The following is a 26361-nucleotide window of genomic DNA, read 5'->3' as shown; positions in this document are numbered from 1 at the left end:
ATTTGGAAATGTCTCTTTTTAAGTTTTTTGCAGATTTGAGGCACTAACACTCCGGGTGAACGTTCTCTTTGCACTCCTCCTCGTAACACAAAAGTGAGGCTGTGTCAATATTTCTGGCGATAGCTCTTGTTAAACAACTTTTTATTTTTAGGGCATAAATTATGCAAAGGCTCAAGTCTGATGTTATGTTATTATGTTATTAAGGATCAGTGTTTCATTGAGCATTGCGTGCTTGATTAGTTTTCGAGTTAGATTTCAATTTTATTGGTCCGCTTGGCGAGCCAAATCTTGGATCGTAATTCGCCTGAACAAACACGGTAGTGTGGTTCAAGACACAATAAGGAAATTATGGACATCAACTCTTGAGTAAGGCGCTCAAACTATTAGCTGCCTATACTACATCTGGATATTGTGTCAACTTCAGCCATGGTATAATGTCGTGTTGCTAGAAACCTTTACATGCTACAAACACGGGGGATAAAATCAAATTATTAATGAGACAATATATATCGGATGTAGGTTTGAATGTGTACATATATGTGGTTACTAATAAACCTTAAGAACTGATTTTTCAATATTTAGACTGACTACGTATTGGTTTCACAAACATCTTGAGTCCTTTGTCTTCCAGAAATATTGATACTCAGATATATACATCACCAATATCACATGTTGAACGAATGTTCACAACAGATTATCTTCTCTTTCATGTTGCCACACGTGCGACGTATTATAGGCTATCTCTGCAGACTTGAACCGTATTCATTGTTTTTCAGGGATAGGCTACAACGGAAGCTGCTCACAACCTGGTTTTGCGTTTACGATGCCAGTGCCAACTGTTACAGTGGTAGATGTCGCTGTGACCCGGGATTCTTCCGAAACACAATCTGTGTCAGCAGTAAGAGTGGTTAATATGGATGTCTATCTTACCTTACACGTGAAATTTGGATTGTGACTGGCTCATTTTTAATTCCTCAGAGTGGTATCCTGACCGAATCTTATAAGAGTATGCATGTATAATGCACCGGCAATATGCAGCTTGGTTAGATAAATGCATTGTCCACCGATCATTCCACTGTCATGGGGTGATGTACCCTCCATGTTGACCTGTGGATAAAGTTATTATTGTTCATGTTTATTCTTCAAACCCTTTAGCGTCATGGTCCCGAAATGGGTATTTCAGGCTCGCACTTCAACATATTTCCGGTGATGTCATTTTATTGCACATAATCGGAAGTTTCTGTCTTAGTCGAACATCAAGCAATGTCAGTCAGTACTTACATGAACTTACATTGCAATTTTCTCTAATACGTACATGAGCATGAACTAGTTATATATGGATGTACCCTGTTCAACTGACCTCCGTCTGAACATCTGAAAATCTATGATTTGAAAACCACGCAAAGTGATAACCACGACTCCAGACGCACCGTCAGTCTGAAATACTAGGGTCGTTTGAATAAGGTTAAACCCTCACAATGACCGAATTGCGTAATGGCGACTTTTGTTGTGGAAATCCCATGATATCAGAGACATATCAAAAATTATATATATTTGTAAAACGTCACTGACTTATTTTGCTTAATTGTCACAGCTACACAATTTGTTTGATTGTCTCCATTACACAAGTTTATATTATCTGTAGGAAATGGGTCAAAGGATTTGTTACCGATGCTGATGAGAGTGGTATACTTTATATTAAATATGGTCTATCATGTATGAAATCTCCACCGTCACAACTACGTGTGATAATTCTGAAAACATGCATGCTTGTCCGACGGTCTCCCCTACTGAATCTACAGTGATGAAATCCATCAAGTTCCTGTTCATGAAAGATATTTTCCTGTGTATTGATGGGTTCCGTTCCTGTTCATGTAAATTCAGTCAACCAACTTCGTCCTACCACTGTGACGGCCGTCGTACAAAGCACGACCACCATGACAGCAACATGGACAGCTCCTTCTAACGCCGTCGTCACCGGGTACAAGGTCGCGGTTACACCAGGGGCATTACTCCAATCCTTGTCGGCAGAGACATCAGGACGCCCATCACAGGTCTGATGCCGGGGACAGTATACACTGTGAACGTGAAGACAAAGATTACCTATCTGCAAGGACGAGATGAGATGACTGATGCTGTATCTGCAGCACCAAAGCGAACAAGTACTGTACACTTGGCAGTTCTTCTGTTCAATTGCAGTGGTTGACAACGATGACGTTATTAATGTATGTGTGTATGTATGTATGTGTGTATGTATGTATGTGTGTGTGTGTGTGTGTGTGTGTATGTATGTATGTATGTATGTATGTATGTATGTACGTACGTACGTACGTATGTATGTATGTGTACACCAGCATAAAATTTAAATGGTAATTGACCACAACTTAATGAAATGTAGCAAACAATAAATTGAAAGTACCACATTAACTCTCAAGCAATGATCTCAAAACACAATCCTATAGTTCTTATTCGGAGTCATTTCAAAAAGCCCACTTATGCATGTTGTGGCGTGAATCTGGCACAAGTGTGAAAATGGCTTTACGAGGAAGGCATTACAATTACAAAGCGTGTGTATAAGCAATGACTGAAACAAAAACCAATCTCAGCCCGATCTTAACCACAAGACGGATTTTCTTCTCACAAAGTGGGAAAGATACCAAATGTAAATTACTGAACGGAAAAAGGAAACTATAGGTACGTAACGATAAAGGGTATATTTAAAATTACCTTGTGCCAACTGACCTGTTGACTGTGTGCAAAGATATAAATGTAACCCCCCTGAATCTATCATCCAAAACTGGCTCCCACAGTAGATTCGCTTGTGTAAGATCAAACGATATCTACATTGTAGATATAACAACAAGTGAATTGTCATACTACCGTCAGTTAATGGCCTCACAATGATTTGACATCACTAAGAACATAGCTGACAATGCTATGACGTTACGAAGTTGATGTCACCACAATGCTATCATGTCATAAAGCTGATGACGTCACAATGCTATGACCTCTCTGAGATCACTGCTCAAGACGCCGATTGGCGGGTTTGTGTTCAGATAAATTCATTCATTTACTGATTACTGATGAAGAATGATTTTGGGTGATAAATAAAATCTCACCCTCGTGTCTTCATATATCAAATATATCAACACTTGTTGATTAAAGTAAAACTATCCTCGAGATACCTCATAAATTTATAACTTTAATCAACTCGTGTTGATATATTTGATATCAGAAAACACTTGGGTGAATTCTCTATATATCACATATAACGTCAATGCAGAGACAATAATAGGCGTCTCTGTAACATCTAATGGGCCCCAATATTTTAGCTATTTTCTGTGTTTGCGTCACTCTGTTTTTCCGACCCGTGAAGGTCCGGGTTAGAATGAATCTTCAGTAACCCATACTTGTAGTAAAGAGGCGACTAACGGCCTCGGGTGGTGAGGCTCGCTGACTTGGTTGACACATGTCATCGGTTCCAATTGCGCAGATTGATGCTCATGCTGTTGATCACTGGATTGTCTGGTCCAGACTCGATTATTTACAGACCGCCGCCATATAGCTTGAATAGTGCTGAGTGCGGGGTAAAATAAACTCACTCACTCTGTTTTCTAACAATAACTTAAAGAGTTTATCTGGAATGCTGCTATCAACAGCTAAAGAAAATAAGCTGCTTCGTCGTGTATGTCACTACATCTGCACAGGATGAAAGGAGAAAGACTTTGTAAATGAAATATGTACCCACCAGGAAGAATGGAAACATATTTTGCAGAGCTGACCTGTCTCTGTATTTTAGAATCCATACAGCACTTACACCTCATGTGTTATACAGCATGGCATTGTTATATATCCAGAATTGACAGAAGAATTGCAGTATGTAATAAGGATTGGATCAGGGAGCAAATTAACAAAAAGAATGTACAAAATATAATACCTTTGCTAAAGTACTGTCGGAAATAGATAAAACTGTATTTTCTCAATTTTTCTCTACAATTTATATAGTTGATATGTGCAAATGTGAAATATCTGTTAAACTAAGTTCGGCCTAACTACAGTCTCAGTGGTAGGGACATAGGAAACGTAGAAAAGGACTTTACATAGGAGAGATTAGTGCAGAAATGAGCAATGCGGTTTTTCACTGAGTCCAAAACGATTTATTTGGAACAGACCATGGCTTTATGCAAATTAGTGTGCGACGATATTGTATTACAAAAGGACACTTTTAAATGCCCAATTTGAAATTAGACGTAGATTCATTATAAACGATAGCTGGCGTAAAATAATAACTTTCATGCTGAAACTATTAAGGATGTAGCTACCATGGAGCCTCACTGTCACTATATAACAAGAAACAGATAGGAGGGTTCGTCTCAAACGCAAAATCTGGACGGGTGTCGCCAGACGATCGTTTAGGAGGTCGGGCTGGAGGATAGAGATATCAGCTAAGATAAGATAATCCTTTAGGGCAATTATACTGGTGAAAAGTACACGGCATGTCAAAAACATTTACAATTAATATCCAGTCCTGTCGATCTTCGCGATCGGGTGGTCATGCCACCTATATATTTTGAGACATTTAATACGATGGGTTTCTATGGTTATCATGTATCATACTCTTTTACATATCTCAACATAAACTTTATTTAAGAAAGACAGGTAAGATGTTAATCAATAGATGAGACACAGTCAACACACATGAAAAAGCACAAAATATCTTTTGAGATGACCCCTTGTGCCTGTAGGCAGCACATGCGTGAGTCGACGGTCCGTTGTCATACCTGGCTGAGCGACCTAATTGCACCTAAAGTCTGATCTGTTGTTTTTCAGCAGCTATTCGTATTTTTTCTAAGTTTTGCCCGATTTTACGAGTAAACATGCTTTTCTGGATATCGTATTACGCATCCCACTGAATGCCAAGTTAGGCCGAAGTGGGTTATTTCGACTTATATGCTATTTGCAGTTGTATAAATTTTAGTGATACAGAGTAACAGCCTAAAACAGTTTTTTCTATTTCCGACAGTACTTTAATGTTTACCATCACAATGTCATCCTCAACAGTGGATTAATATGTACTTTCAGAGAGAGAGATATTCTTTTCAGTTCTAATGGGTAATCTTGATGTTGAAATGTATATTAGAATAGAGATAATGGAAGAGCATGACATGCTTGCATTCTTTCCTGGGGCCGATAACCACGTTATTGATGAACTAACATGGGATTGCAGAATTCTCAAAGTATCCGTATAAACTAAAGGATATTGTTAATGAGTATATGGTAATAATTTTACCAATATCTCTCGCAGTGTATAGCCTGTATATACTGGGGAAAATGTTTTCATAATTACCTATACGTGCGTGAGTGTCTGATGAGTATTTTGTTACTTAATTATGAAATTACATAAACATATTTTGAGGATCTTCGGACTTATCTAGAGGAAATAAAGACATTCGTTTATTCTTCATGAGGGAGAAAAAATATATGTATCAACGAACACCGTGACCGGGTACCGGTATGAGGTTGGAAATATTACTTCTCTCGTTAATTGATATAAGGAATATGCCCAAGCTGATGAATGCTTGCTTACACATTTTACGCCATGCCAAAACACATTGCGAAAAATACACCCACGTGTTCTAAGTACTAAGATTGGATATTTTATCATGAGGACCAGATAATTGTGTTTGTGCATTTGAACGGGAGCATGTTTACGTCAAAGTATGACAAAACATGAGCATACGTGCAAAATTGTTTTATAACGAAAATCAGGACAATCAAAATGTATGTTGATACAATTGAATCATGAACCTGGTGTCTCACCGGCACGACTATGTATTTTTAATGGAAATTTATTCCTTTAAAACTAAATACCTTAACCTTGTGTCACACCCATGGACTACTGAAATCATTTCTACATGGACCTGTAAAGTGATTTATGTGGGGCCCTGAAACAGCTATACCGAAACCAATGCTTTACTCGTTAAAGTCGTAAAAATATATTATCATCTGATAGCCGTTTTGTACGAATGTCATGTAATACGTTTTTATTTAACGTCGCTTGCATGTCACGTCACAATTCTGTCTGCATTTGTGTTGCACCGATGGCGGTGACGTGGTAAATGCAAATATCAAGGAAATATAATTTACTGAAATTAATCGTTTTGTCACTTGTCACCTGTTGTGAATGTTGGGGTCGCCAACAGGCGGACGGGATTTTACGCGCTGATCGGTAAACATATGGATTATATAGACCTGTAGTGAGCGGATGAGTGTTAAACTCGTGGTGGAGAGTAGAGAGTATGGGTTACGGAAAGATTGTTCTAAAGCGTTTGTGATACATGCGTGATATAAAGCATGATTAACTGATCTTAGAACATATTGTATCGTTATATCAAGATCCACATAAATCTTGATCTGTTTGGGACATGCATTTTTCGTCTGTTATTTACCATAAAGCTACTGATGCGAAAAAATGTTATCTCAAGAATACTGCCACCATGATATCACATTGGTGCCACCATTTCAGCGCCGGCTTCTGTCACGGGCCTAGACATGACCAAAACCAACTTGACCGCTCCAGACATCACCGTTGTGTTCGCCAAGGCTGTTGGGGATGCCACCATGTACATTGTGACACTCAGAGGACGGTATCGAGATACATACAACCAACAACATCAACCTGTCAACACTGGACAGGGTCTCATCTCTGTCGTCTTCACTGTTGTTGTCCCAGCTGCATCGTACAACCTGACCATACTAACACAGGTGGGAACCTCCAGAGTTTACCCTATACCACCGTGATACGAGTACAGTCAACTCGTGAGTAAAGTAAAACCTCAACATTTAGAATCTGTGAATGATGTAAATAGAACTGTACATAGATGTTGAACCGTATGTTATTGAACTATAACTGACACGAATAGTTTGTTATATGACATAATGATATAGTATAATGGTCTGTGTTGTAAAAGGATCATATGCAAATAACACTTAATAATCATTCACCCGTCGTACACCTCATATGACTTTTCAAACTTTTGGCACATAGTATATATCAATGCCCTAGTGATTTCATGTGTGTTATGTGCCAAATAGAAACTCTATTTTAAGAACAAACATTATGATAATATACGGACACTGGTCTGTGTCGTGTGAGAGAAACCATTTCCGTCAAGCAAATTTTGATCTACGTTTATTGACGCCAATAACAACTTTGGAAATTGAAACATATTTACATCGTAAATAGTCCAGCTTATAGTTTAGAATATTATAATATAGCAAGTGCAGGTTGATCATGTCTTCAGCTGCCGGAAGAGTTACCAATCTGAAGTCGTTTGACAACACGTCCCGCTCTGTGGCTGTGGAATGGAGCAGACCACTCAACCCGAACGGGCAGATCTATGAATACATTGTCGACGTAAGGACGGGTAGTCCTTCAGTCTGTGTGAAACGGGTCACCATCAACTGCACTGAATGTAACAGATATATGCTAATCTTTGTAAGTATGCAATATCGAAATATATGTTTATTCGTACTTTATTTACAGCAGTCAATCACGTCACAGATACATGTCATGTAATTCATAGAATATGTGTGCTTGTCTAATAATAAAACACAACTGCCTTAGTAGATCATGTGTAATGGTACATGGAGGTTTGATAGTGTGAACACCATTTGTGATGGTCGGACCAGATGCACATCAACTGCACTGAATGTAGTAGAGAAATGGCAAACTTTGTAAGTATGCTATATAGAACTGTCTGTTCATTCATAGTTTATATACTAAGGACCTGAGCCTAAAGATAATAAAAATCTTTGTAGAACGGTCTCAAGTGAGAATATGCACCCCTCCTTGTCTGAAGGTTAAGATGTGATGCTTCTTGACCGACATCCCCTCAAGTAACAGTCAAGTGTGAAATGCAAGTGCATGTCTATTAATGATGCTATCTAAACCATTCTGCGTGGATCAAACACCCAGCTGCAATAGACACAAATACAACAAATTGTACAACGTTGACAACACATCTTGACTCTGGTAAACTCTGATATATAAGCTATGTTCGTATTGTCTTTTCACAGATAAAGATGTAGACCAAATGTGACACAACCATGACTGTGGTGATAGCCCAGGCTGACATTGAAAACGCCGCACACGTCATACAGCACAACATTACAGGCCTGAACCCAGATACAACCTACGCCATAGACGTTGTAGCTGTTAATGAAGAAGAGGCCAGGAACAACCGACCACATTAATCTACAGACACCCGAGGAAGGTGAGACAAATATTGTAATAATATTACCTATTCTAGCACAACATTGTGTGATACTCGATTCTGACTGGCTGAGAGCTCATCAAAACCGTATTTAAATGGCAGTTTAAGGACCGCTAATACATTAAAGCGACCGACTGACCGCGTAGGCATACAGTGAACTCGTTGACCCTTTTGTATGTAAACAAACATGTCGGACATCGGCGATTTCTACTTTGGCAGCATCTTTGATGTTTTTGAAGTAAAAAGCGAATGGCTTGAAGAAGAATTTCTTGAGCATAATCCCACTGAATAAACTTCGAAGCGGGAAAATTCGTCAGCAGCGCAAAAGCGACAGTATTCCGCCATAATTCAAACCTGGCCTTGATCAGGTCAGGGCTTTTCCAAATTTGGAATAGCAGCGTGGTTACCAATAATTACTTACGTGAATAAAGTTAGCGGCGTTTGTCCTACAGTAGGGGAGATAAATAATTCGCTTGAGAAAAAAAATCAAAATTGTTCTTGTTCACAGTACAAACTGTATCTTTTGGTAATCTATTTATGCTATTTGTTACAAATTCAAGCATAGTGGTTCCTGGAATAAGCATTTATGTTGTTGAAAACGTGTTATTTTGTTCATTACACAACCTGTCCTTCAACTGGAGGTTCCAAGCAATTTCCAGGAAAAAGGCCCTTTCATGCCTTGTCGGCAAGGAGTCGGTGTAAAATGCTGATCAGTCGTGCTAGAATGAAGATAAAGCTACTGTTTTTAATTTTGCGATCCTTTATCGTTGATTTAAGACCGCTAAATGTTATTTAAAAAACCAAATGAGGTTTTTCACGTGGAACGTCGTGGACTAGTCAACTTCACATCAGGATTTACTGTTCTAAACTTACGTTGGTAGTAGCAATGCGACGTCCACACTGCACCATATGGTTTACGATAAACACAGACGTAACCAACATTATACTGTGAAGATATTTAACTCGAACGTAAACCGTCTTCAAACTGTTTATCATTTGTTTTCACGGCAATGTACATATTAAAGTAGGAGTGCAGACACGTCACCGGAAGAGCCCGTCAGTTAGTCATGAACTGAAAAAGACATACATGTACAGTTCGCTCTAGCCCCACCTATAGTGTAATAAAGTACCTTTTCCCTGAACTATTATAACGTTAATTAGTTACACAGCTACATATTTTACCTAAGTAAGTAACTTGTGTAAACGTAAAATTACACTTATCGACTTAGATATACATATATTCTAGTTGAACAATAGATTTAAGACTTGGATATTGGTTATGAATCAATGGGGACATCATCATCCATATGAGGTGAGACAGACTCTGCTTTTCAACTTTCTTGTAGCTGACCCTGTTATTCATGCTTTATCGATGTTCGATAGTGATTTTTCTCTGGCGTTGTCGGTTTGAAAAGCTTTTACTTTCCTAAAGCTCAACATATGTTTTGTATCAAAACTAACATTTCCATTTGCATTGTAAAGATGCCTATAGAATTTTCGTTTTAGTAAATATATGGATAATTTACGATAAACATCCAAAATGATTCCTAAAAACTTTTTTAGATTAAGTACAAGTGGGGTTCATTTTATGTGATCAAGTGTCCTGTTTGCGTTACAATAATTTTAAGGAAATATTTGTATTGTAGTTTTCCTCGGTATTTCCTTTGTGGTATGATGTTGAACCCAAGGGATATGTTAACTGGACCTGCAGGATGCCCTGATAATATCAAAATTCATCTCGAACACATTTTCACACTCACATTGTCTCTAATGTCCCGAAATATTCCCGTGCATGCCAGAATATGGAAGGAACTACGGTTTTCAAGATATTGTTAACTTGCTGGAATACTACAGTACATGTAAATACATATGGTCTGCATTTCAGGCGCTAGTTACACTACGAACTTCAAGGCACAGAGCAGGTCATCAAGCGAGATAACTCTGACATGGCATTCTCCGCAACCCCGACCTGGGTGTCACTCATTACAACATAACTGTGTATGAAAAACAGGAAGACAGCGAGGGTTACGACACTCTGAAGCTCATAGCACTTTCAGGTGTGTTTGTTTATTTTACACTTTTATGGTTTGATCTTAAGGAATGGTCTTGACCAATTGGCGTTTTCACACATAACTGTATGATCATATACAGGATACCCTTATAGATACCATAAAAATCGATAAAACGTAAATGATCTATATATCTTTACATGACTCCAATATCCTGAAAGTCAATATAGATTTTTTGAACATGCTATGCCTTCACACTTGGTTTTGAAGTAGGAGAGTTTAATTAACGCCGCTTTTAGTAATATTCCATCAATATCACGACGGGGGGACACAAGAAAGTGGCGTCATGATTTGTACCCATGTGTTGAATATTGAACACGGGTCTCCATAACTACTCATATAATAATCAGTCTTGACAACAATTTTGTTATCGATTGAGGAGTTTTAGGCCAAAACCGGCTCGTGTATCAACCCGTCAAGTACTCGCTATACTTTACCCGGGTTTACCCATGATATTTGCAAAAAAGTTGGGCAAACCCCCAATTCTAACTAAATACAAAGCAACCTATCGGGCTTACACGAAAACAAATGGCTTGCTGGTATTCCTGGTACTTGTTTTACAACGTTCTGCACTGTTCGCCGTATTCTGTCATTTCGATAAAAGTAACTTTGATAAACATTTTCCAGAAGAAACAGCTCCCTCTCGGTATCATGTGATGTCACCACGCTAGGTTTTGGCCAAGGTTTGTCTAATTATTCTCTCTTGTTTAGGGAGAAAGGGGGCAAAACTTCTCTGCGTCAATTATTGCAAATTTTATGCTTGAAATGCAGTCAGCTCCAAATATGGTATGTATTAGGAAATAGAAACACTATCCAAAAGGCGCGTCGGATAATAACAATCATGAGACAATGTGTACGAATGCCGTTTTCGATGAAAGTGAAACTGTCATTGAACCTCTGCCTTGACAGATGACACCTTGGACTAACTGAAATCTTTAGTCGACGTGATAATGATGCTCAAACTCTTGCCATAAAAGTTGAAATGCAGAGAGGCTTCGTAATTTATTTGTAAACCCATAGGTATCGGATAATAAAGTTCGAGCACGGAAGCTGGACTCGCGCTGGAAACAAATTGGATGTAGAGACTTGCACACATTTCAATGTCAGCACGTAAATGTCCTTCAAGAGACCGACCACCTGACTGCAAAGATGACAAAACCTCCTAAAGATAGGGGTAGTACCTCTAGCACTCAATAGCCACTTTGTAAAGGAAACAAAACTCCAACATCGAAAGCATAGACATATGGATCTGTTGTTTCTTCACAGAATACAAATTTGTATGTTATGGAGTAACATTTCGATAAGTTTTACTTTTGTTCAGCACTAATCTGGCTGAGCTGCGCGATGCGACACCTATCGGAGGATCGAAGAGAAGCTGTCTATCATTACAAGGGATTTTCAATAAAGAGGTACAGCCAAACTGACAGATGTTTTTGTTGTTGATTAATGCGTTCAAGAACCTCATTATCACGCACAGTGAAAACAACTGCACAATATCCCTTCAGTTTTCAGGTAATAAATAACTTAGTCAGTGAAATATGAAATCTGAGATATATCATTACCAGACATAATAATTTACCTTTTTTAAATGGTATTTGCGGTTCTGGTAATATCACTTCATGAATACTTTCATTGTTGTAATTAATTCTTAACCCGTGTCCCATCAAGTGGAGCCTCGGAGTCCACTCTGATGGTATGCTAAATCTATATTTCTCGATATAAATGTTCAGTATTCAGTGTATTCCTGAAATTGCAATACTGATTGCTTTGAAAAAGTTTCAATTTAATTATTCGGAAATGATTACCATTGATTTCGAAAAGCAAATATCTGTCACAAATGAACCGTCGAGCAAGTTTGAGATTGAACCTATTTTCGCGATGATGATGTTGGTGGTACTGATGCAGTACATTCTGACAGTGGATCACAAACTGAGTTCGAACTTTCCTCTGAAGAAGGTGTTAGCAACAGCAGTGACAGTTCTAATAGTGTTCTGTTCTTTCTACCAACACAAGCGGTGAGCAGTATGTAACTAAGATAAAGATGGAACAGTTCTGATCATCAATATCGCGGCCCCAATCACACAACATCCTCTCAGGTCCTTTGTAGAAAAGCATTGATTGTGACCATGTCGCACAGGACGTGGATGCCTTTAATCTTTACCTTTTTCAGTCTGTCGTCGACCAGATAGTCAAGCATACCAATGCTGAAGGGGAGCGACTTTTCCAAGCTAGGAAAGGAAACTGGAGAGACACGGATTCGATGACAATTCGTGCTCTTATTGGAATGCTTCTCCCACTCATGCTCTTTTATCCAGTACATGCCAATGAAGCCAGTTAAATGTGGTTTGAAATTGTTTTGTATCGTAGACTCAATCGTAGATCGTATCCTAGATCATTTTACCCACTCAGATTCATTCCATATCATGGAAAGGAGGGCAGAGACAGACAGGTGAATTTGGGCAGGACAGATAACTCAGGACTTGACTAGACCTTTCTTTCGGACAACAGAAATGTTACAATGTTACAACTGACAACTTTTTCACATTTATGTTAAAAAGGCATGTTATGGAAATACAAATGTAGCTATGTTGAGATTTAATCCATAAATGGTGGAAAATGCATTTACATTTTCTAAATGTTAAACATTACTTTTATATGACACTCTTATTAAAGAGTAAAAGAGGCAACATTCTCCGAACTTTTGTCACTGCCAGCTTTGTGTTACTATTGTGATACATGGCTGACTTACTGGGTATGGTTTTACGTCGCCTTTAGCAATCTTCCAGCAATATCACGGCGGGGGGCACCAGAAATGAGCTTCACAAATTGTACCCATGTGGGGATTGTGATACATGATATTGTGATACATTATAGTAATGTTCTGTTATCTTTACAGAAGAGTGCAGTTAGGAATTGTATATTTCAGGGTGGGGAATCCAGACGTACACCATTGGCAATCTCTCCAGCTATTGGTTTTACAAGTTTGATATAGTAGCTGGAAACACGCATTGGTGCTTCAGCCATTATCCTAAGCAGCCTGAAGATGACCTGATGACGATAAGATCAGGTACAAGATCTAAGATCAATAAGATCATTATCTCTCTCTCTCTCTCTCTCTCTCTCTCTCTCTCTCTCTCTCTCTCTCTCTCTCTCTCTCTCTCTCTCTCTCTCTCTCTCTCTCTCTCTCTCTCTCTCTCTCTCTCTCTCTCTCTCTCTCTCTCTCTCATATATATATATATATATATATATATATATATATATATATATATATATATATATATATATATATATATATATATATATATATATATATATATATATATATGTATATATATATATATATATATATATATGTATATATATATATATGTATGTATATATATATATATATATATATATATATATATATATATATATATATATATATATATATATATATATATATATATATATATATATATATATATATATATATATATATATATATATATATATATATATATATATATATGTATATATATATATATATATATATATATATATATATATATATATATATGTCATACTTTTGCGGTCAGTTGTTGGATGCGTTTGCTTTACAGATGTGACGCCTGTTTGGCTGTGACTCTTTTTCTGTTCCAGTTGGCTGAGTTGTCTTCAGGCCGTTCTCTTTTATGTCCTGGAATGGAGCGGGTTGTGTTTGGATTGAAGTCGAGGGACATCACTGATTATGTGTTTGGCCAGGGTACAGGTGTCGTGGAGTGTCCCAAACAGAAGGGGCAGAAATGGAGTTGTTAACCTCAATCTGCGTTGTTTCACAGGCGTAAGTTGAATTATTTGAGCAATCTCTCTTCATACGAGGCTTTGGCTGCAGTCTGCATTGTTTCTAACTACGATCAGGTGGATTGTTTCAGGTGATATGCGGGGAAAGTGGAATTATTCAAAGTTAAATAAAATATTAGCTTCTCCTGGATGTGACACTTTCCTTACTGACTTTTGAGTTTTGGATTGTTGTTTTTAATCTGTGAACACATTTATTCCGTGAACACTTATACATACAGAAGTAATGTATTTAGTGACTCAGTAATATTAAACTTTCAATATGGAATTATTTTTCATCTTTATGTTCATCTGTATGAAGCCCATCTCTGATGTCCCCCACCGTGATATTGCTGCAATATTGTTAAAAGCGGCTTAAAACTAAACTCACTCACTCGCTCAGTTTTCATCTGACTTAGCCGTATTAGTAAGAGGGTCAAAATGGACTAACGTTGCAGTCAGTGAAGTTATAAGCTGTTTTATTGACGTTTTATCACACTGTGCATAATCCTATCTGCGAGAGTCACTGCCCATTGCTGATCACATGTGTTATGATTGACTGGGGCACGTTAAAACGTCTTCATTAATTCGTCAGGGATACTATTACGTACCACTAATTTATCATATATGCTAGTGTAAGCTTGTTCGAGTGTCATTACTGTCCATACGAGCTCATTACAAATATGCTTCCACCTGTTGTTTTTTTTGTAACCAGCAACAGTCGACATATAATCCTATAAGCAAGAATGAGAACTTCACCAATAACGGCGACTGCATGTGGAATAAGAAGGTGAACGTTACCACAGAATTCAAGTATGTTTTCGAGGTGAGTTGAGACACGAGGCATATCACTATACTTATTATGAATGTGATTAATATGTTCATAAGGAAGTTTCAATCTATGAAACTGTAAATAATGAAGAATCCGAGCCGAGTGAGACTGGTGCACCATCACAATTTCCAACATGGCCATCAAGACAATATCAAGTCGTGAGGTGTAAGATAGCCCCTGAAATGTAAGTCAAGTGAGCGTATACTATTACCTGGTTGTCGTTTGTCCTCTGTCCTGTGTCGACGTCATCAGTAAGTATGTATTCCTGAGACAAAATGTACCAATTAATCTAAAATTTCATGTGTTGGTTTTCATCAATCACATTAGTTCTTCCCCATGCAGCCACGCAGAAAACAAACGTTGATTGCGCAAAGCAACAGCGACATAATAAATGATATGATGGTGAAATTAATCTAGCCACAACAGTGCTCAAGCTTCCGAAACAGGCCTGAAAGTCGAGGCTGAAAAAGGTGATATGTAGACAACCGCGTGCTGGTTTTCACTGCACATAAGATGACAGCGGCGTGTGCTTACCCCATTGTATAGCCTCAAAAATCTTCCAGAAAATTAGGGTGCGGTGGGGTAGCTTAGTGGTTAAAGCGTTCGCTCGTCACGCCGAAGACCCGGGTTCGTTTACCCACATGGGTACAATATGTGAAGCACATTTCTGGTGTGCCCCGCCTTGATATTCCTAGAATATTACTCAAAGTGGCGTTAAACCATACTCACTCACTCCAGAAATTTATATATTGTACAAAGTAGTAAGATTGGTTGCAGTTCTGGAAGATCCCAGATCACACCTAAACCGTAAGACATCTAAATAGAACAACGTCAGCACCACTCGTTACATCTGACAGTAATTCATTCTGGACAAGTAACTATTGTTCAAACACAAACTCCTTACGAATAAGTCCTTCACTTGATTGCCTTTTTCCTAAAACCTATTTCGGAATCCAGGTGGTCCTCCAACCGCTATCCACAGAAGTTATCTCCCCTAACAGATGCGCGGGAAACCTCATAATTTTTTTTTTCTGTTTAATAAACAAAATGTTTCCAAATTTAGGCCTCTTATTTTGTTATCATAGATAAATGTAAGGGCTTTTTAATACATTTGGTCCCTCCCTCAGTTTAAAGAAATTGCTCAGCCTGCAGGAAATTAATGACTCCACAGACTCTTGCGCTATCGTCTGCCGTTGTTCATTAGCTATCTCAATCAGCTTTCGAGAAATATACTCTGGTTGTTAAAACGGGTCAAGAAAAATGACATAAAATTGTGCTCCCGTACACCAGCAAATTATGTAACGCAAATTCGCCTGGTGTGTTTTGCGACAGTTTCAAATAATGCATTATATCAGATTTGTTTCTGCCTTCAAACTTTTGTCCTAATTACCACGTGAAAATTATTTGAATATCAATGGTAACTGCACAACGGCCGCCTTTGTAAACTGTTGACCATATATCTACGTGGGCTGCTGTGATATCTTTTTAAACATGCGTCACCCATGCCGATATACAGGCCATGATCCAACTGACTACATTCAGGCCTACCAAAGAAAAACTTCCCCACTGGGCAGAAAAACGCAGAAAAGCCCACATTAATCGTGGAAATAGCAACATAAATGTAATACCTCGCTACTGAAACAGTAAAAACGAGGAGCCCGCAACTTCGATTTTGCGCATGCGCACATTGAAGAGGAAGTCTCGACCGCATGTTGACATTTTCCAAGCTTGGACAAAAGTTGCATTCCTTTTAAAGTATTTCTGTTGTGTTATTTAGCATTTATCATAATGATACTTTATATGTACACTTGTTTAGTTTACTTTTCATTCGTATGAAACGATTGACAGCAATTATTTCGACATATTTAATACTTTTCTACGCGAGGCGATTCACGGTTGCTCGGAAATTGGAAAGAAGCCGAGATCGTAATGCGCATGCGCAGTAGAGGTCAAAGTTCGCTGATATAAAAAAGTTTCATAGTTTTCGTTGCCGTTTTACTGTTTCAGTAGCCAGGTAATGTGTTTATGTTGCTATTTCCACGATTAATGGGCTTTTCTGCGTTTTTCTGCACAGTGGGAAAGTTTTCTTTGGTAGGCTTGACATTAATCTCGGCATTTACTGCCGACAGTCAAGCGAGATGCCAGCATCCTTTGAGCGGTCTTCGGATAGTCAAATCTGGACGAGAGCAACACGACTCACTGAACATAAGCGTCGATCTAAGCCATCCAGTTTGGATGAAACATGACGTAATGTCCCAACGGTTAAATTGAGAACATTGTTTACCGTAACCGTTTCCGAGAGATGAGTGACTCGAAGGCGGCATTGTATTATGCGTGACAAGTTTTCTCGAGTCCCTTACGTCATTATATATTATTACATCACTGTTATCGTCACAAAGAATCTGAAATGATACTTATTCTAGATATTTTCTCCGTAATTAGGTACTTCTCTACAACAGAGGGTTTGCAGGCTCTGTAGTCAGTGTAAGCAAAGACATAGTGGGAGGCGGTAAGTATTGAATTACTTGACTAACATTTCGACTGGGTGATTTACTGGATACTTAGTATTAACTGCTGTGATGCGTCGTTATTATTTATAACACTCAGCAGACCTGTAGTTGGTTAATAACAGTGACGAAACCATTTCCAGTCATAACAAATCTTTACGTACAGTGTAACCTGTACGGTTTTGAATGCGCTCTGTAATGTATTAACTCAAATTTGAACTCTGCTGCTACCACTTGACATGTGTCCAGTGGAATTCACCAGTCTTCACCTATGATTTGATGATATTGAGTTTCCAAGTCACACAATACGCCTCACGAAATAATTACACGAGTATGATCTCTTGTGAGGGGTCCCAATTGCATCTAATTCACATGGTTTTAAATTCCAGTTATATTAAAATTGAAATTTAGCATTTTGCAATCAATAATAATTTGAGTATTTGTTTCTTTGTAACTGACGAAAATGTGTTCTGCATTGGGCATATGATTTCCAAAACCAGACAATTGTGTAGAAACGGAAGTGTTAATGACTATATTTAAAACAGTGACTGATGTCATTGGAATAGAGGTGTTTAAAATTTGTGCTATTCGTCAGCGGTGTGTGTATATTTTGCAAGAAGTGAGTAAACTTTTCTAGCCATATGATATCATTTTATTTATTTGTTAGTTCTCTAACGACCAAATCTGCAATATTCAAGCTACATGTCCTCTACCAGATCTAGTGACCGACACGATGAACATCGATCTACGCAAATAGAATTCTTTGACATGTATCACCCAATACAAGAGTCATCAGAAGATGACATATTCCCCGGCCTCCACATATTTAAAAGAACAAATCATCTGACAGTTATTAAAGTCAAGCTTGGTTGCCCACTGTTTAGACTAAGTTTAAATTGTTTCCATGGAAACCGGGAAAAATAAAAATGCCACAAATCTGTAAACAGCAAAAGGCACCACTTCAAGATCTGCCTCACATATCTGCCAAGTTTTGCTGAAAGATATTAAGAAGTTTTTGAGTTGTGCCCGGAAACGAAGTCCACCCCTTCCTTTTGAGACAAAGTCCGAATCGTTTCCATGGAAACCGAGATAATAATAAATCACAAAAGTCTGTAAATGGCAAAAGGCACCACTTCAGGACCTGTCTCATATATCTGCAAAGTTCTGTTAAAAAGATATTGAACGGTTTTCGAGTTGTGCACCGGAAACGAAGCCCACCCCTCACTTTTGAGATTAAGTTTCTCGTTTCCATAGAAACAGGGGAAAATAAAACGCCACAAATCTGCAAATACTAAAAGGCACCACTTTGGGGTCTGCCTCACATATCTGCCAAGTTTTGCTGAAAGATATTAAGAAGTTTTCGAGTTGTGCTCCGGAAACGAAGTCCACCCCTCCCTTTTGAGACTAAGTCCGAATCGTTTCCATGGAAACCGAGATAATAATAAATCACAAAAGTCTGTAAATGGCAAAAGGCACCACTTCAAGACCTGTCTCATATATCTGCCAAGTTCTGTTAAAAGATATTGAACGGTTTTCGAGTTGTGCACCGGAAACGAAGCCCACCCCTCACTTTTGAGATTAAGTTTCTCGTTTCCATGGAAACCGGGAAAAATAAAAATGCCACAAATCTGCAAATACTAAAAGGCACCACTTTGGGATCTGCCTCACATATCTGCCAAGTTTTGCTGAAAAATATTAAGAAGTTTTTGAGTTGTGCTCCGGAAACGAAGTCCACCCCTTCCTTTTGAGACAAAGTCCGAATCGTTTCCATGGAAACCGAGATAATAATAAATCACAAAAGTCTGTAAATGGCAAAGGCACCACTTCAGGACCTGTCTCCATATATCTGCAAAGTTCTGTTAAAAAGATATTGAACGGTTTTCGAGTTGTGCACCGGAAACGAAGCCCACCCTCACTTTTTGAGATTAAGTTTCTCGTTTCCATAGAAACAGGGGAAAAATAAAACGCCACAAATCTGCAAATACTAAAAGGCACCACTTTGGGTCTGCCTCACATATCTGCCAAGTTTTGCTGAAGGATATTAAGAAGTTTTCGACTTGTACTCGGAAACAAACCTATCCCTCCCTTTGAGACTAAGTCCGAATCGCTTCCATGGAAACCGAGAAAAATAAAATGCCAAAATCTGTAAACAGCACAAGGCACCACCTTAAGTTCTGTTTGATATATCTACCAATTTTGGCAGAAACATATTGAACGGTTTTTAGTTATGCTCCGGAAACGAAGCCCACCCTCCCTTTTAAGACTAAGTCCAAAACGTTTCCATGGAAACCGAGAAAAATAAAATGACAAAAATCTGTAAACAGAAAAAGACACCACCTTAGGTTCTGTTTGATATATCTACCAAGTTTTGTTGAAAAACATTGAACGGTTTTGAGTGATGCTCCGGAAACAAAATGATTACGTACGGACGGACGGACGGACGGACGGACGGACAGAAGGACGAGGCGTCGACTATATTCTCCCGCATTACATGGCGGGGATAATAAGACACTGGCGTGTATAGCCCAAGTTAGTACAGTAACGAAAATTAAACAAAGCTAGCACTGACAATGTCACTACTAAGAATGGCGTCACAAACACATTTTCGTTTTCACTACTATTGCAGTATTATGTATGATGTTAGTACGATTGCTATATTGGCAATGAATGTACAGATACATTGTTTGATTGAGAGGCCTGAACACACAGTGTATGAAAATGTGTCTGACAGTGATGACAGAGTTGAATGAGGAACAGATGTGTATGTATGGTTATTGTGAATAGATGGCTGATAAATATGGTATATGTGTTACAGTGAATGGATAGGTATAGCTAACTGAGCTGTTAATGTATGAAAGACTGTATGACAATGACATATTTGAGATGGAATGAATGAATATTTCGTGACAATGTTTTATAGTTAATATATGGCCATATGCTGTTTGTCTGTTTGAATGAGTGCATGATTCGTTTGAATGGTTTTAGTGAGTGAGTTTGGTTTTACGCCGCTTTATGCAATATTTCAACAATATCACGGCGGGGACACCACAAATGGGCTTCACAGATTGTGCCCATGTTAGGAATCGAACCCGGGTCTTCGGCGCGAAGGCTTTAACCACTAGGCTACCCACCGCCCCTTGATTGGTTTTAGCTAATGTACAATAGGTATATGTTGTTTGTCGGAGTAGGATTGGTGTGTGGAAGATAGTATGACAAATTATGAATCAGTAATATATGGGGATGTATGACAAATTGAAAGGATTTTTTTTATTGTTAAACTTATTTATTCAAATATTTATCTAACTTGGTATCTAAACTAACTAACCAGCTTACCAACCAAGCAGCCAGCCAACAAACTAACCAACTAATAACCCACTAACCAATTGACCCACTCTCTCACTCACTCAACTCACTCACTTTACCAGGAATGAATGAAGGCTTTGAACAGATGACAAATGTAAGAAAGAATAGTGTGAATGTATTATTGAGTAATACCTTAGTTTGAAGCGCGTATGTATTATGAAAGTGTCTCGTAGGCTCTATGGCCGGGCATTGTTTTTATTTATATGCGTGACACTATATAATAAACATTTCTTTCTTCCTCTTCTTCTTCTTCTTCTCTTAAAAGTACTTTGTCTGTGTTTTGTTAGTGATGGGGAATATTCCATTTAATCTTTGATTAAAGTATAGAAACACTGACTTTCTCGCTTTATTTTTATTATGAAAGGTAATTGCACATTTACTGAAAAGTATAATTTTGATGACTCAACATATTTTACTTCAGTACTTAAGAAAAATAACTATGATGGGATTTTGTACTTGAAAATCTGTTAGCTTTTATGTTATTGGTGAGTAACCCCCGAAAGAATGAATGTATGCAGCATGTTGTCTAATAATGAAACTAACCTAACTACCTCTTGAATACTTAGATAATAATTTCTGTGGAATATTCAATAATTAGTTGATTTTCTGTCAAAGTATGAAAACTTTCTAAGTTTAATAAGAATGAAAATGAAAACTTTACGAACTTTTATATGTTGAGATTACAATTTGATAATTGTATTTAGCAAGGTAATAGCAATTGCAACATCAAACGTTTGCTGTTCTGAGATAAATGTCCCTAAAAAATCATCTAACTGAGTAATTTATACATAGGCTAGAATACCCGTTACCCTGACAACTGTTGCTATGGAGCTGTACCCATCAACTCTTCAAAAATATAACTGAAGGGGAAGTTATATTTACTCTTTCAGTACAAAGTAAAAGAATTCTGACAGCACGGATGGTTTTAACAATATTGTCAACTGAACAATAGTACATTTTCACATGCGATTCTGGGTCAATTTCGTAGAATACTAATTTTACGGCTAATTAATGAAAAATACTGAGAGCAAACACATTTCTGAGTGACATGACATTTTACAAGGCCAAATATAGAGAATGACAAAATTTCAAGTGAATATGAAATTGTGGACTTATCCACCTCTGCATGATTCTTAGGTGGAATGCTACTTAAACATTCACTGTCTATTTTGTAGCCCCACTGCAGTCGGCAGTTATGGAATCTGTGAAAAAAGGAGCAGGAGAAACAGAGGAAACGGTGACACTGAACATCTGCCCGAAGTGTCTGAATGATCGAACAAACGGTCAAGTAAATATCACCGGGATGATGGTGTGTAAGAAAGGAGCAAGCTGTGGACAACGCAGTGAGTAAACTGTAGACGGAAATACTTTCAAATCTCATATTGCGATGTTTTTTTCTTATTTGCAATTAAACATATCACTGAAATGAGTGAAATAATGACTGTGGACGTGGTCAGAATCCCCACTATTTAACGTTGTAATAGTGTGTATACTATGTCGCAAGCAATTTGCTTTGTTTGTTTGTTTAATGCCGCACCGTGCAATATTCCAGCTTTCTGGCGATGCTAGCAATTGGAACTTTTTCGGAAATTGTTAAAGTGAATAAAAATGATACAACTGCAAATGTTAATGTCCGGTTTTCTTGATCTAGAAATAACATATATGACGTTCCTGTTTGAATACTCGGTACTAATTATGCAGGAAAACGTCGCGCAACAGCCTCTGCTGCGGACTATAACAAAATTGCTAACTGGAATGTGGCCAGTGCATATAGTTTCAACGTGGAGTACAGGGCAACAAAGCCAGATTGGCTTTGCTGGAAATATTCGTGAGTACTGGTGACATCCTTACTGCAACAGCTGACACATGGTTACAATATTTAATACGGGATGAAAAACATAATTAAGGTATCTTGGATTCTAAACTAATATAAATCAATAAATGCTCCTGGGATGTTTGTTTTTCCTATTGACATATATAGCTGCCTTCTGCAATTATGTACAAATTGCTTTTTCAAAGGTCAACAAATGTCCGTGCAACTGCAGACCCTTTCGGGAACGCTAAGTGTTACTGACTTAGTTGGGTGATCATTTTCCCCAGATTTCATAAATATTGGTGTTTAGGCTCAGTGACTGATTTGGATTATGCATACTGGATTGTTTCATCGCGATACATCCGATTTAATGCTCTGATGTTTAACAACACACATACAAAACGTCATTGATACATGATGCTAATGATCATATTTTTATTGACAGGTAAACCCACTTTGACCTTTACTCTAGGAGGAAGATTGCACTGGAAACCTGCCAGGCATTTTCTGTAACGGGAAACTCCTGCAGGAGAAACATTTATGTAAGTTGTTGATGACTCCGACAATCGGATATTCGTATTGTGAATATTTACAATACTAAGCATTTCAGAACACTTGCTCATGAGTAATACATCTTTAGGCTGCATATAGATCCATATTCTGCATTCGGTAAAGTAGTGACTTGTTACTTGCTCTGATGGCAGGCTCACCACTGTCACACGTTTTTCAAACGCCAGTGACGAATGTTGTGAAATCATGCACCGACAAGCCACAAACATGAAGAGCCCGTCGTGCAATACAAGGCCGACTCGTCAGCCGATCTACATCAAAACCGCTGTCATACTCCAGGGTCGTACCATTGGCAATCACATTGTACCATCAGGCTCATTCCCTGCACATGTACGACCGATGTTAATGTTGGTTGGACCACATCATAAATCGAGATTGCAATCTGGCTTCATAGAACGTGTCCAAAGTACGGAGGATGTTGCTTATTGCTAATTATGTCTCTCTTTCCCCTCCCCTAGTTAACTCAAGTAATACAACACATTTAACGTCAAGCATGTATTTATTCATGCATACATGCATGCATGCATGCATAAATACATACATACATGCATACATAAATACATACATATACGCACACACGCACGCACGCACGCACGCACACATACATACAGTTTTTCTGCGTTATTTTCAGTGTTTACGCTTTCACGTGCACAAATCATGGGTGTACCACAAGTCCACAAATTGAAGTTACAACAAAGGTATGTTTCAAGAATAAATAACCTGACTTTGACTCATTACATATAATGTATCTGATAGGAATCATTTAGACCATATCAACTATTAATAACTGTACATCTAATTACAGCTTCGTTCCCAATTGCTGCTGTGGTCGGAGGACTAGTTGCTGCAGTTGTCGTCATCGTTGTTGTGATCGTCGTCGTGGTTATCCGTAGACGAAGGTATGTTTGAGATTCAATACGTACGAACTCCTTCCACAATGTTCAGCAATCTTTGCTAAAAGCTCGTTCCGTTTTATGATCCCGAATCTATCATTACCATATATTTATGAATAAAAATGAATAACTGTGAATGAGTGATGGTCCCACTGGGTTCGCGAAAGGTGAACGAAGGACTAAAATGTCATGATACTGGGTAACCATGTTACTCTCAAAGTGAGTGAGTGAGTTTTGTTTTACGCAGCTTTTAGCAATATTCCAGCAATATCACGACGGGGACACCAGAAATGGGCTTCACGCATTCAGTGGTATCTGCCCGTCATCAAGATATAGCATGGGCAAACACTGTGCTAAAATTAAGTCGATTATATCATGCAATGTCTCCACTGTGTCCAAAATGAGAAAACAATCGTCTAATTACGTTACTTATTAAACAGTGCATCCATTCTTTGACATACATATACATACCCAAAGGTTCTGATTTCTTACAGAAAAGCACACAAGGAGAGGCCCTAGAAGGGGCAGAGATGAAGTCATCGCAAATGATCAAATCCGCCCAGAGCAAGATGACGTATACGACAAGATTCCCGATGGTCAGATGGTGACTGTCGACAGCAGCCACAGTAATTGGGGTTGTGTAAATTATGTGTCAGGGCAATACTCTCCAGAAACATTGACCATACCTATGACGCACTTACCACTTTACCAGAATGCAGATGGTCATGATTATGGGAGGATAAATGTTGAAACCAGTTTTAAATAAACCTACAAGTAGCAATAGCAAAATGAATACCATAGGTTTTTCAATGAAATCATGTATAGTACATGCAGCCAACCTTTTCAAATGCTAGTGCTGTTTAGTTTGTGAATGGTGAGTACTCAGGATATTAATCAATGTTCATGTACGTGACAGGTGAAATGTTTTAAATAAAAGTAGCGATAGTAAATTGAATACCATATATTCTGAAATGCAAACATGAACAGTACACATAGCCAACAAAATCAAATGCCTTTGCCTTTTTAGTTTGTGACTGATAAGCACTCATGTACATGTACGTGGCAGGTGTAATGACTCATTGTGCCCATAGATTGTGTTGTTCTATTGTTTCAATGTGTAACGAAAAGCATAAGAATGTACCATCTAGTATTATGTAACACATATATACGCTATATGATGTAGTTCAACCCTTGTCGGTTCCATAATTTAAAGAAACCATTACAGTTTCTGTACGATTCCGACTAGATCAGTTTAATAATATGTTTATGGAGGAGTGGAGGCTGGAACGTACCATAGACATTAATCTTCTCTGCATAGTGGTGCTACTATCGACAACAAAATGTTTTGAACTTTGCATTGTTCAACAGAGCCACACGTTTATGCTTAAAAGTGTTAACGATGGATCATGAATTATAAATGCTAATGCAAAGGATTAAAACACAGACAAGAGCTGACTCCAAACTTCACATGCAAACACTTTAAGTCTGTAACAACTTTCTATAATCTGCACGTGCCGCACAGGAATGTGCCATACCTCTTTGGACATTTTCAGAAGGCCGAGGACCATTCTTTCTGTCAGTCTGGTCGATTGAGCTCATCATATATTTGTGATTTACTTTGATAGTAGTATAAATTTAAGAGCTTCGGAACCTCAATGGAGGCTCTGACCTAGAAACATCATCCTTAAATAGGCTTTCTGACGTCATAGCGCACTTCCTGACCCTAATCTACACCAGATGTGAGTCTCTGACGTCCTTCGACCTTTGGAAATGAATACCTCACACACCTGAGTCAACAACATCCATCTAATTTTAGTTCATTGTCACCCACACGCTGTCTCCACTCCCATCTGACATCATATAATGCACCTAATAGCATCATCGATGTACCCAACGACTTTCTATTTTAAGAGCTTCGGAACCTCAATTGAGGCTCTGACCTAGAAACATCATCCTTAACTAGGCTTTCTGACGTCATAGCGCACTTCCTGACCCTAATCTACACCAGATGTGAGTCTCTGACGTCCTTCGACCTTTGGAAATGAATACCTCACACACCTGTGTCAACAACATCCATCTAATTTTAGTTCATTGTCGCCCACACGCTGTCTCCACTCCAATCTGACATCATTTAATGCACCTAATTGCATCATCGATGTACCCAACGACTTTCTATTTTTTTGGGAGGGGTAATGCACCTAATAACATCATAGATGTAC

At 38.2% G+C, this 26361-nt stretch overlaps 1 protein-coding gene and 2 long non-coding RNA genes across 3 annotated transcripts; 2 read left to right on the top strand and 1 right to left on the bottom strand.

The window, feature by feature from the left end:
* The first annotated feature begins 818 nt into the window (after nucleotides 1–818).
* On the top strand, nucleotides 819–13346 carry LOC124277853. Its single transcript, XR_006898931.1, has 7 exons — nucleotides 819–898; nucleotides 1885–2162; nucleotides 6527–6819; nucleotides 7305–7498; nucleotides 8080–8276; nucleotides 10162–10333; nucleotides 13272–13346. It is a non-coding gene; the product is annotated as an uncharacterized LOC124277853 (long non-coding RNA).
* LOC124277854 lies at nucleotides 5372–25676 on the bottom strand. The gene is made up of 3 exons (XR_006898932.1): nucleotides 25302–25676; nucleotides 16450–16456; nucleotides 5372–5383 (listed from the first exon to the last, which is right to left on the bottom strand). It is a non-coding gene; the product is annotated as an uncharacterized LOC124277854 (long non-coding RNA).
* On the top strand, nucleotides 14340–23143 carry LOC124277852. The gene is made up of 5 exons (XM_046713569.1): nucleotides 14340–14990; nucleotides 17439–17505; nucleotides 22042–22209; nucleotides 22568–22694; nucleotides 23125–23143. The coding sequence occupies exons 1-5, from the start codon at nucleotides 14940–14942 to the stop codon at nucleotides 23126–23128; spliced, it is 417 nt and encodes a 138-aa protein (XP_046569525.1). The 5' UTR covers nucleotides 14340–14939; the 3' UTR covers nucleotides 23129–23143.
* Nucleotides 25677–26361: the final 685 nt, after the last annotated feature.

Source organism: Haliotis rubra, unplaced genomic scaffold, assembly GCF_003918875.1.
Source record: "Haliotis rubra isolate DU_JTF1 unplaced genomic scaffold, ASM391887v1 Scf2288, whole genome shotgun sequence".
In the NCBI taxonomy this organism is placed as follows: domain Eukaryota; kingdom Metazoa; phylum Mollusca; class Gastropoda; order Lepetellida; family Haliotidae; genus Haliotis; species Haliotis rubra.
This window is presented reverse-complemented; position numbering and strand designations above follow the sequence as displayed.